Source organism: Aulonocara stuartgranti (genome assembly GCF_965226115.1).
Source record: "Aulonocara stuartgranti genome assembly, chromosome: 19".
Classification (NCBI taxonomy): domain Eukaryota; kingdom Metazoa; phylum Chordata; class Actinopteri; order Cichliformes; family Cichlidae; genus Aulonocara; species Aulonocara stuartgranti.
The window spans coordinates 18,735,269-18,747,576 of NC_138955.1; the positions used below are offsets into that span (position 1 = coordinate 18,735,269).

A 12,308-nucleotide genomic window follows, 5' to 3' on the forward strand; every position below is an offset into this window, starting at 1 on the left:
ACCAAAGACAATTTAAAAAATGTATTTTCTTAAGTCACAATAACACTGGGACTGCCAAAATTGCCTCATTTTGCATCAAAACATACAACAACCAACAGTTAAGATTACTAAACACTTTAATTTTCCAAGACTAAGATTTTTTTTCCCCCATCCATCAGACAAACATCTCACAAAGAAACAATAAATAACAGATACAAACAGATACAGGGTACAGGAAGGAACAAATAAAATAAAATCTATAAGAAAATAATGGCACAAAGACCAGATACATCTTACAAACACTGACCGAAGAGCTAAGTGGAGCCAGAGATGGATGAGAACTATGGCCAGTAATGTTGCAGTGGCAGCCACTGTGGCTCCACAGTGCCGTTACATGGTTGTTGCAACAGGAACACATAAAGTATTTGGGAGATTATCCTGTTGATCAGAGAGATGAGAAGAACTTTGGCTCTAAAATCATCTGAATGATTGTGTTGCTAACTTATCCCCTAACGTCTAATAGTGAACATTAATGCGTCTGAATGGACCCGAGAGTGGATCTCAGATTTTCATCGAGCAGATTATCCACGCTTTAGTGTTAGCGGGTAGATTAATACCCCATACTGTTTACTGGCCCACAAACGTGTATGATGCAGTGGAAGAAATGTGAATATTTGGACGATTTTAATTATGTTCTTAATGCTTGTCAGTTACTAGGATAATCTACCAAAGCCTTTACATGTTCCTTTGTTAACAACTGTTCTTCCACATGTTAGTCCACTTCCATGGAGGTCAGCGCCAAATATTTATACCCAACACAAGTTTATTCTACAGAAGCTTATGACTGATTTGGGACATAAAAGGAAAGTAGATAATCTAACATTTGCATCACACTGAGAACACCTGTCATCATATGTTTTCATCTTAAATATTGTGTGTTTTCAAACTGAATTCTTCTGGCATTCTGGTTGCAGGACATTGATTTGATCAGTGAGCACAGACTCATAAATAAATCACTCTCAGTCACTGTGTGGATTGATGTGCAATAAACCAACAAGCCTCTATTTATTCAGCATTTAGCTTAGAGCAAATATCAAGCTGCAGACTATAGAACACTGTCAAACACACTGCCAGCTGCATTATTCATCACATCTTATTGGGGTTTTTTATTTTTACATTACAGACAAACAAGCTTTTAAATCTCTGTTTAAGTATTTGTGGGTTTTTGCTACATGTTCAGGGGAGGTTTGAAACCAAAGAAACGGAAATAAAAACTTTAAAACCTCCACTTTCTTTTTGCAAAGAGTCCTACTGTACACAGCAGCTTTGCCCGTTGGCATCTTTGGAGCGCAGACACAGTTTAGGCTTGTAGTTCTCCAGGTAATGCAGCTGCTTGGCATTTAAAGCTCCACGGCGCTTCCTGGCAAAATGGAGGAGACATTAGGCTCAGTTTCCGAAATACAATGCAAGAAAAGGAGGAGCAGCAGAATCAAAGCTTACTGTCTTATTAGGTGCACCGCATCCTCGTATTCCATCCCACATTCAATTAGAGCCAGAGCCACCAACACGGGCGCTCTGAGGACAAACAAGAGGAAGCCTTAGTTAAACTTTAACCCCTGTATGTGACTGGTGGTAGACTATAACAGGTGACTCAGTTGCATTTGTTGGGGGTGATATTTTCCTAGTTTAATCATTTGCCTCCAAGAGAATTCAACTCAGTAACTTTTAAGAGCCTACACTTGTAGCCTTCGCAGCTAAGACAACTACTGACGGACAATTTGGAGCTTTGAGTCACCAAGGGCAGCCTGCAGCTAAAAAACACTGCCATATATTTAGGCTCCAACTTACACACAAGTACAAGCCAGCCAGTTGTAAAGGTTTCCAGAGCTCTGATTTATTTGACACCTGTATGACTTACTTGGCAGGTTTTTTGTGGGAAATAACTGAAACTACCACAGCGAGAGCAAAATGAATGCTTTTGTCAGCTGTCACTTTATTGCAGTCATCCTTAAAGTGTGTTAAACTGACTGTTTATATTATGCTCATTACCAAAATAGGAACTACTATCTTGAAGTGTGAGCACAGTGGCTGCTGTCTGTTTAAGGCTTAGAAGTAGGAAAGATCAAGCAGACACACACTAACCAAACAAAACCTGAAGAGTAAACGCAGCTGAAAACATGCACAACACATTGTGCTGTATATAAAATTATTGTGTACTAAACATCAGAATAAATCACGTGTCAGCTTCATACTGACCGTCCCAATCCAGCTACACAGTGCACAGCCACACAGGAGCCAGGCTCGTCTCGAAACTTTGTCTGCAGAAGGCTCAGCCAATCATCGACCACCTGGTCTGGGGGGGCGGATCCATCATCAAATGGCCAATCCTGAAAAAGAGTAAAGCATTAACTTGAGCTCAGTTTTACTGCAGACCAGTCAGCGTTCATAGGTTTTTAAAATACCTCTAAATTATTTTAGTGACCATCCTTAATGCACGAGACGTTTCTATAATTATAGTTCTATAGTGTATGTGAGGATAATGTGCTGTGTCTGAAAACCAAGCTGCTTTAGCTACTAAAATGACCAAGTGGGGTTTTTTGTATTGGATTCATTTACACACAAATGATTTTTCTCTTTAAAAAATAATTTGTGTTTAAATATTCTATTTAAATTGTTTATCATTATTTATTACAGATATTCCAAAATGTTATGCTATTAGTTATGTTTTTTAAAAACATTCTGAAACTGTGTTCAGCACAAGACTTTAAGTATTTGGGTAACTGAACTGCAAACATTGTACAAATATACCTGAAATCATCAGGTATGTCTTGGGTCTTGTAAGCGAGATATAACACATTGATTTTCTTGTGCTTTAAAGACCCAACTAAGAATGAGCTTTGCAAACCAGCTAAAGCTGTAAACGCTGTGATGTAAGACTAAAGTAAACTAACATAAACAGGGTCTGAAAAGTGAAGCCAAGGTAGAAGAGCCTAACACTTTCATTCTTTGTTGTATGGCCAGAAGGGGCCAGTAGATGCTGGAGAATTAAAAAAAAAAAAAAAAAAAAGAGACTGAACTCACTGACACCTCAATAAAAACCTTCCTGATGAGTTTATGCCCTCGGTCACACATTTTACATCATACTGAACAGAACATTATACCAACTTAGGAAACTGTAATATTTTTTAAAGCTGTTGAGCACAGCTACATCCATCTTTGCACAATCTGCAGTTTGTACGTCTGCTCTGGCTGCTTAGGTGTCAAAGAACAGGTTCTTTAGGATATCTTTCAGTACTGGTCTAGCCACATTTCACCAGAAAACATCAGGATGCAGTGATGAGAAGTGGGACATTATAATAAAATCAAAGTCTATAATATTAAAAAATATATATATAAACCCACACCTTTCCATAACTCTCTTCACACCAGTACATGTAAAAAACCATTAAAAGCTGTAGAAAAATAGACTGAAAAACTCGTAATCTGCTGGGATAGACTCCAACTCAACTATGACCTGAACCAGATAAGAGGGAGAACAGATTCATGGATTCACAGAAAATATCACAGCAGGACAGTGAAATGCATAACTCATTCACCTGAAGGTTAATTTTCTTCTTTCAGCTCATTAATCCTTTAACTACCCTGCAGATCATGTTCTTACTCCTCCCTTTGTGGTTGACGTTCACTCTATTGTTTGATTTAGGTTCTGTGTGTTTTTAGACTTTGGTACTGGAAGCTGGCGTAATCCATTAATGACAGTAGCTGCATTAAACTCAACGTGTGACTCTCTCTTCACAAACTGCTCTTGTGATTATTTACAGCCGCCTAAGTACTGTTTGCTACGCATCACCTACCAGAACCTGGATGCCTTCTTGTTCCACCGGTGTCTTGTCATACGTGGCAGCGCACACTCGCACTAAGGTATTTACTCCGAATGCTTTCAGATCCTACACATCAAATCACACATTTTAACACAACACCCTGCTTCTGTGTCTTCCAAAGGAGAAAATGTGCAGAGATCTTAAACACGTGTTACCTCTATAAACCGTCCGAGTTGTGCATTGGTGGGATTGTGCGTGATGAGGAATCTCAGACAGTCATAGGAGATCTCCACTGGAGCCGGCCGGTTCATTTTTATACCCAGAGAAGCTTATTAATAAAGAATAAAAGTCTGGAAAGTACTGTGCTTCAAAGAGTGGAGTAACAGAGTCTGAGGAAAAACCCTTCTGAGTGTTAAAAACAAAATGCAAACAAACAAACAAACAAAATCTTCCCACTTAAAGAAAAACAATTGTGTTTTTTAGTGAATGTTACTAAATCAATCTCACGAAAATACAAAATTTTGGTCGAGAAATAGAAAAGTAAATTGCCTTGGCAATAAAGTAAAAGTAAAATTGGCTTGGCAAGAGTTAAACTCTTTTTCTTTCAACTCTATTAGCCCATTCAGAGAAGACTTGTACAAATCACAGCAGAAGAAGAAGAGGAGGAGGAGAGGAAAAGCTGGAAAGAAGAAGAGCAGAGAGGAAACTCCCAGGCTGAAACCAATGCTTGCCCCTCTCTCCGAGACAGCTCACAGACTGCAGGGTGGCTCTTCTTCATAAGGGTTGAACGGGATGGCAGTAGGGACCTATGAGGACAGGAAGGGTCGGCCATTTTAGGTCACTTTAAAACAAAAAAGCTTTGCTGTGACTTTTTATTTACTGGTAAACTTTAAATGTAATTCTCATCTAAATAAGATGTTTATATATATATATATATATATATATATATATATATTCTGCTTTACTGTGATGAAATGGTTTTTAAAGTCTCTATAAATTCAAGTTTTTATGTGTCTACTAGTGAATTTTCTGTGATATCAGGACTTTTGAGACAAACAGAGATGGTAAATGGCCTGTATTTGTATAGCGCTTTGCTAGTCCCTAAGGACCCCAGTCATCCACTAGAGGTGGGAATCACCATACATCCCACGATACGATATTATTGCAATTTCTTAAAATATTTTGCGATATTCAGATTCTGTACATAAAGGCAAACTTTATCAATATTCATTTTATCTAATATCAAAGTCTCACACTCAGTCTTTCTCTCATTTCAGTTTTATTGTTGACAAACTGAACGGTTTGTATTACAGTCTAGTCCAACTTAACTGAATGCAACCATCTGGTACAATTATAGCTATTCTGAACTATGCAATTTATGATAACTATGCAGCCCATTCAGCAACTGAAGAATTTGAAAGTAAATTAAAACAAAATATAATTTTACATTAAATAAAAAGTTTTAAACTTAATTAAAATAAAACATGTCTTAAATTAAAAGAAGTAAACTGTCATGTTTATTGCTGCCAAAAAACAAGTTAAACACATTTGGACAGTCAAGCAATGTCAGGATTCTTGCTCAGAAAAAGGATCAACATGCTCTGAAGTCAGAGTTCCAGTCTACAAAAACTTTTTTGTAACAAAATATCGATTTCTGCTGTCCCTGTATCGATACATTATTAGCAAACAAAATATCACGATACTACACAGTATCGATTTTTTCCCCCACCCCTATCATCCACCCATTCACACACACATTCACACACTGGTGATGGCAAGCTACATTGTAGCCACAGCCACCCTGGGGCGCAGTGACAGACTGCCGGACACTGGCGCCACCGGGCCCTCTGACCACCACCAGTAGGCAACGGGTGAAGTGTCTTGCCCAAGGACACAACGACCGAGACTGTCCAAGCCGGGGCTCGAACCGGCAACCTTCCGATTACAAGGCAAATTCCCAACTCTTGAGCCACGATCGCCCCATTTGGAAACAAACAGAGATGGTAATCTCTGCAGTGCAATCCCAGCCATGTTACTGCAAATACTGAACTGCCAGCTGATGGAACGCGTCCGTATCGCTCATTGAAGGAATTTGCGACTGTTATCTGAATCAACGCACTGATTGGATTCCTACATCAGCTGATGGGACTGTGGCTGTGGTAAACGGATGTGGATAGTTAGCTTGACTGTCCTGTTCACATTTTACTGGACATGCAGCTGAACACTCAAAGTCGTTTCAGCTCCACTGCCACACAGACAGATACAGAAAATCTTTACCACCTCATTATTTATAGTTAAGCTCCTTATTGTAACATAAACAGGTTATTCATTGTATCCTGTTTAACTGAGCCCCTTTTTGAGTGACATTTTTTTACCTTTCTGAACTGTTTTACTGTGTGATAATTATGTATTTTATTGACATTGAACCAAGTTATTTTTCATGCTCTGGCTGCATAACAGCTTTTTTTTTTTTTAAATTGGGACATCGAGTTCAGGAAGGGATTGCGTATGAATTCATGCTGTGCATGCAGCTGATTCCCTTTCACCTTCAGGAGAAACTTACTGGTTTTAAAAAATAAGCATTCCTTAAATCATGGTTAGTAGTCATTTTTATAAAGAATTTGCATGACGATCTTCACCACAGTGGACTCTAAGACTGAAGTGAAGACTTTAAGCTTTAATATGGTACGATTAACAAAAGTACAAAAATGGAGCCATGGGTGCCAGGCAGTAGAAGTAAAGCTTTTGATGCTGTAGAGATAACACATCAAGGACTAGACTTTATCCTCAAAGTTTCAAATGAAGGCACCGCCTGCCTTTATCACTCACCTGTGTGCGTGAATGGCAGTGAGTGTGCCTAGCTGACGTCTCCTTTTCACTTGTCCACAATAAGCAGCAGGTGCTGGGCTTGGCAAAACTCCCCTCCAAGCCTCGCCAACGCCATACATGTGCAGCCTGAGAGCGAGACATGAAGAAGAGATGAAGTCATGAGACCAGAGTGCACAACATTTTCACCCTTTGTCCTCCTGTAACCATTTAATGGTTTATAAAAGTGAACACAAAAAACACGTGGCTCATAAAAGAATAAAGTGATACATAGACTCATCCCTACTAAAACCCAGCAAAGATACGAGACAGAGGAGCAACTGAAAAAAAACAAAGAGAGAACACACAACCATGCAAACACTAGAGTGAAATCTGCGATCTCGGTCTTGAGTGTTTTTACAGTTTGGCATTTCCTTAGTGCATCAAGATATTCTTGCTGTGTTTTACAAGTTTTACAAGCAGATGGATAAACCCCGAGCCCACCGAGTTCACGTAGCATCTCCTATTCAGCTTGGTTATGTTTTGAACTTTTTGCAAACTCTATTCCAGTATATCTGAGAATTTAACTACCAAATATAGTAAAATATATCAATTCATTTGTGTGAAAACCTTAGAGAATTTAGTTGTGCTCCTGTAGAGAAAAGTCTAGAACTAAGGCACTTTTGGGAGTTTTCCTTCAACCTCATAAAAGTACAGAAAAAAAATGTAGCTTCCTTTTCTATTTAGAAGGCTGGGAAAGAAAATACAGGATATTTATCCTTCATATGATCAAGCAGACTGATAGGTGAACTGCCACTGTGAATACTGAAGGATTATAGACAGAGCTGTAGTCTTAACATAGTCATAACAATCTTAATGACATAAATAAAGCTTATTGACTACCTAATAAAGCTAATAAAGCTACCTGTGCATGATAGCTGATATCTGGATAATAGTTTGGGATGACAAATAATGATATATGAAATACTCAGTGGTGTAGCTGTCTTGGTCTGACCTTCCTACCTGACCCAAAATCTCATGGTACATCTGTGTTACTCTTACAGAGAACAAATGATTCAGCCTGTAAAACCGCAAACCTAAAACACAGACGTGTATCTAATATTAGCCTAACCAAGTTGTTTATTCTGTTTACCTCTGTCAGAGATCATTCTGACGTTCATGTCAGAGATACCAGCACACGAACAGAGACAAACAGGTTACCAGCTGGATGCGCTAATCTCCCGTCCTTACCTTCTCCAAGCTGCCCACATAATGTTTCTAGCCGGCCCTAAACTTATCCCAGATGTAATTTATCTGGAAATATGGTTACCCGAGTCCAACACGAACTGCGGCGTGGTGATATACTCACCGTGATGAGAGCTGAGGAGATGGTTCATTGAGCGGACACAGGAAAATGTGACGGCTCCGGGATGTAGACACACCATTGATGATGATGCTGCTGCTGTTTTTCTGGGTCCTGGCTGACTAACGGCCCGTTAGCTTAGTGCTAACCTGCAGCGAATAAGAAGAAAACACGTCGATATTTATCGATGACTTCAGCTGCTGCGTTTTAGCTTATATGTTGATATTCCAATAACCAAACGCAATATGACTTTAAAAAAAAAACGAAAAATAAACCGGGAAGCATGACACTTAACTAGGCTAATCACTTAAATACCTGTACGAGAGCATCCATGTTTAAAATTAATCTACACGGCAGTTACAGTTAAATTACCGAGAAGCCAGCTGGCTTTTTTGTTTTTTTAAGGCACACATAGAGCGATTATGACACACGCAGATTAAGAGAAAATGTCAGCATATTATTTACAAACTGTCTTACTGGACTAAACAACAGCACCTTCTGTCATTAAATGCTCCGCAAGACAGGTCAGTTAGAAACCAGGTCAACAAGCAGAATAAAAAGCAGGCTAAAACGCTCACCGGCTTTCAATAACAGCGAGTACAGTGACCTTGTTAGCAAACGAAACATTAGCCGGACAATAGCGACGGCTATAGCGTAGATTTGAAACGCCCAGCGTGAACAAAAGCACTTACAAAACGAAGCAGTTTCACAAAATATCCAGAAGCTTCTAATAATGGACGAGAGCCTGCGAGGGAGACATGTTGCAAAAAAACGTCAAGTTAGCAACGTAGGACATGATGACTACCGGTCACCGTCTTTCCAAAATAAAACTGCTGAAGACCCATGTTCCGGTTTAAAAAAATGAAAAGAAAGACCATTATTCGCAAACTCAATGACACTATGTTGTTTTATATGAGTTTTGCTTAATTTAATGATAATCACTTACTCAAAACTGAACAGCACCTGTTGTGTTTGAAGAAATGTTCTCATTTCCAATTTGACCACCTTGTGAATTAGGAAAAAATGTGTTGTATCTGATGTATCTTGAAATTTAGAAATAGTCAGTAAGTCAACAATTTGAAAGAACTCAAAATTTCAACTTCCCTCTCTCTGCAATTTTTTTTATTAATTCATTTAATTGTTAGAAACAAGTTTCCATTTTCTCGTCCTCCTTTACCTTTGGATATTTATCCATAAGAAACACAAACTCAATTACATTACAGACCATTAATTACAGACCATTATAATGGCTAACTGGTTTGATTTTATTTGACGACTTGCTCTTTTTGCATATTTAATTTAAGTTTCCTCCTGTGCAGAGCAACACAGTACAAATATATAGGAGTTAGCTCATGGCTTAGATGAACAAATTGTAGCTTTAATATCCCACATTACCAAATGTAGATTGTTTAATATTTATTTCTTCAGTATGTTTTCCTATGCTTATCATCTACAAAGGGATGATCATGTATTACAGACTAAATCTACCCACTGATACAAAAAAGTAACCTGAGCCTGAACAGCTGAGGTATGTCAACTTTTAAAAGCCAAAGGATAAGTGAATGTTTTTTGTTTTGGTGTTTTGTTTTTTTTGGTGTATTTTGTCACATAGGCCATCAACAGTCACCTCGAGTCGCTTTATATTGTAGGGGAAAGACTAGGGATGTAGCTAGCAATTATTTTAGTGAACGATGAATCGATAGATTATTCCATCAATTCACTGAGTAATCCAACAAGAAATATTTTTGTCTTATTAATGAGCAATCATAAACATTCAAAGGAGAAAAAACACAGGTCTTTCAAAATGAACTGCTCGTTGTTTTCCATTTTAGAAATTGCAATGTTTTCACGTTTAACTACATATAACATCTGTCAAAAAAACACAAAAAACAACTAAACCCCTTTGATTGTATGTACATGTCATAATAAATTAGATTTTTTTTAAAATAAAACATTTTCTTAAATTGTAAAATGTATAAATAATCTCAAGCACAGTCAAAAGTCACAAATAAAATAAGATATATATGCAAACTAAACTAAGGCATAGAAATGCACCTTTACTCTGTCTTCTTGGAAGGCTTTCTGACTTTAATAGGAAGCAAGTGCTGCTGAAAACAGATGCTATGTTAGTGTAGATATTAATAATAATTCAGTGTCCAACCTAACAACCATCAGGTCAGTGGACCAGAGTTTAATAGCCCATTTATATTTTTATTGGCTTGTGGAAAAAATCTTATTTCTATATTTTTAAATATTAATGGATTTTAATTAACACAATATTTGATATTATTTCACTTACAGTGTTAAAAATCTTACAAAAGCCTTGAAATTAATAAGGTCTAGGACACCCAATGCCCCCCTTTATACTCACCCCTGTTTGCTGCATATAAAACAGGACGGCTATTGTCAGCATTCAGCACGCTGTATGAATAACATTTCATCTGCATATTTTAATACAACTTCTGGACTCTTACTGCAGATTTTGACTGTGTAAAACAAACGGAGCAGCGGTGGATGGAGCAGCTACAGCGTTTGCTTTTGGTCGTGTCAGTTTGTTGATCAGGTGCTTTGACAAAGGACTCCACTAGCCTTTTCCCAGTAAAGGTTTTAATGGTGATCACAGGAACAGCTGCTGTTTTTTTCACTCTACCTGAGCTCACTGTCTCAGTAACAGCTCCGCCTCTTTGCTCTTCGCGGTGTGTAAACAGACTCCAGCTCCACGTTAAACTGTGCCAGCGTCATCATTTCTACTGCTGTGTTGTTATCAGTGTGTGTAGGCTCAATATGGTCAGACTTATTATTCACTGATAATAAATACGTGTCTATTGCAGGTCTGTTTTTAGTGGGTGTGCGTGGGAATGTGGGGGAAGATGCTACAATAATACAGAGAGAATTTCAACAATCAGATGACCACTCTGAGCAAGTACTTCACCATCGTCATCATCATCATATGTCCCTTTCTATAGATTTTGACTCCTTAGGGTATGTCTATGGTCTCCAATAGATGCTGAAAAGTTGTCATAAATCACCATTCTCCATATCTGCGGGGCATCTAGCCCTAACAGTCAGATGACTTAACAGTGGGATTATAAAACTGAAACAGATGATTTTTGTCCTTAGGACTATTGTTGGATAACAGACTCACATTTGCCAAGAAAACTGAAGGTAAAAAGTGGATTTTTGTTCAGAAGCAAATCCTGCTTTTCTTCTGTTAGTGATACTGTATGCATGCATGCTTCTCCCTCCATCCATCCATACTTTTCCATTCACATTCATTCAATTTTAACTTAGTTCAGGTAAATTGGTACTTTATATTGTAAGGCTAAAAACCAGATCACAGAGCAATCAAACGTCCCCATTTGGCGATGCTGGGAAGGAAGACCTTTCTAAGAAGAAATGACCTTCAGTAGAACCATGCTCAGGGAGGTGCAGCCATCTGCGTCAACTGACTGGGTGGTCAGGAGAAAGAAAGAAGGAAAGAGTTAATGGCAGGTAGGCTATGAACACAACGAGGACAAAACTCAACCGACAGAGTGATGGCATGCAGTAGTAGCATATAAGTACATCAGGAAAAGAGAGGAAGAGAAAGGCTCAGTGCATCATTGGAAGCCGATCCTGCAGCCCCAGTCCCCAACCCCCAGGGTTGGTTCAGACTCACCTGATCAGCCCTAATTATAAGCTTAGAAAGTCTGAAGGCTCTGCCTTTTAGATATAAGCCAGTAGTCTCAGACCAAAATGCTCTATTAAGATAATTTTGTACTATGTGGTCTTTGACAAATGATAGGGCTTGAGTGTTTAAGACTGTGTATGTATGGACTTAAATTCACGTCTGGATTTAACTGGAATACAGTTCATTATAATACATGAGTGTTACCATGATCTTACTGTGAATTCTTCCTACAGATCCAGAGTTGAGCAGCCAAACTTGCCAAACAGGTAAATTTTGCAGGTCTCAGGTCTCTGGGGGTTCTTATCTGTATTATGAAATCATTGTTGCATAACAATCACTGACAATAGGCTAAAATTACCCAGCCTTAGCATGTCTGCACCTGTAACACCTTACAAAAGCGTCCATCCATTCAGCTGACATGGGGCAAAAGGCAGGGTACACCGTGGACAGATCACCAATCTGACACTGGGCTAACACATAGAAACAAACAAGCATTCACATCTATGACCAGTTCAGAATAGCCCAATAACTTAACCCAAAGCAGGCCTTTGGACTATGGGAGGAAGCTGGACTGCAAGTTGAAAACCCCCAGACTGGATTCAAACCTGGGACCTCCTTGCTGTGATGCATTGGTGCCACCTCACCCCCCCTTTGCATCGAAACATCACAT

The 12,308-nt window shown here is 38.7% G+C and overlaps 1 protein-coding gene across 4 annotated transcripts; it reads right to left on the reverse strand.

Moving 5' to 3' along the window:
* Window positions 1-98: 98 nt before the first annotated feature.
* LOC309696188 (protein tyrosine phosphatase type IVA 2-like) lies at window positions 99-8,789 on the reverse strand. Of its 4 annotated transcripts, none has more exons than XM_082517339.1 (8): window positions 8,661-8,789; window positions 7,975-8,117; window positions 6,630-6,755; window positions 4,016-4,606; window positions 3,834-3,926; window positions 2,236-2,366; window positions 1,480-1,554; window positions 99-1,399 (listed from the first exon to the last, which is right to left on the reverse strand). In XM_082517339.1, the coding sequence occupies exons 4-8, from the start codon at window positions 4,109-4,111 to the stop codon at window positions 1,288-1,290; spliced, it is 507 nt and encodes a 168-aa protein (XP_082373465.1). In that variant the 5' UTR covers window positions 4,112-4,606; window positions 6,630-6,755; window positions 7,975-8,117; window positions 8,661-8,789; the 3' UTR covers window positions 99-1,287. The 4 variants fall into 4 exon arrangements, with proteins under 4 accessions (XP_082373465.1, XP_082373466.1, XP_082373467.1 ...); XM_082517340.1 differs by lacking the exon at window positions 8,661-8,789 and adding an exon at window positions 8,547-8,648; XM_082517341.1 differs by lacking the exon at window positions 8,661-8,789 and adding an exon at window positions 8,464-8,539.
* Window positions 8,790-12,308: the final 3,519 nt, after the last annotated feature.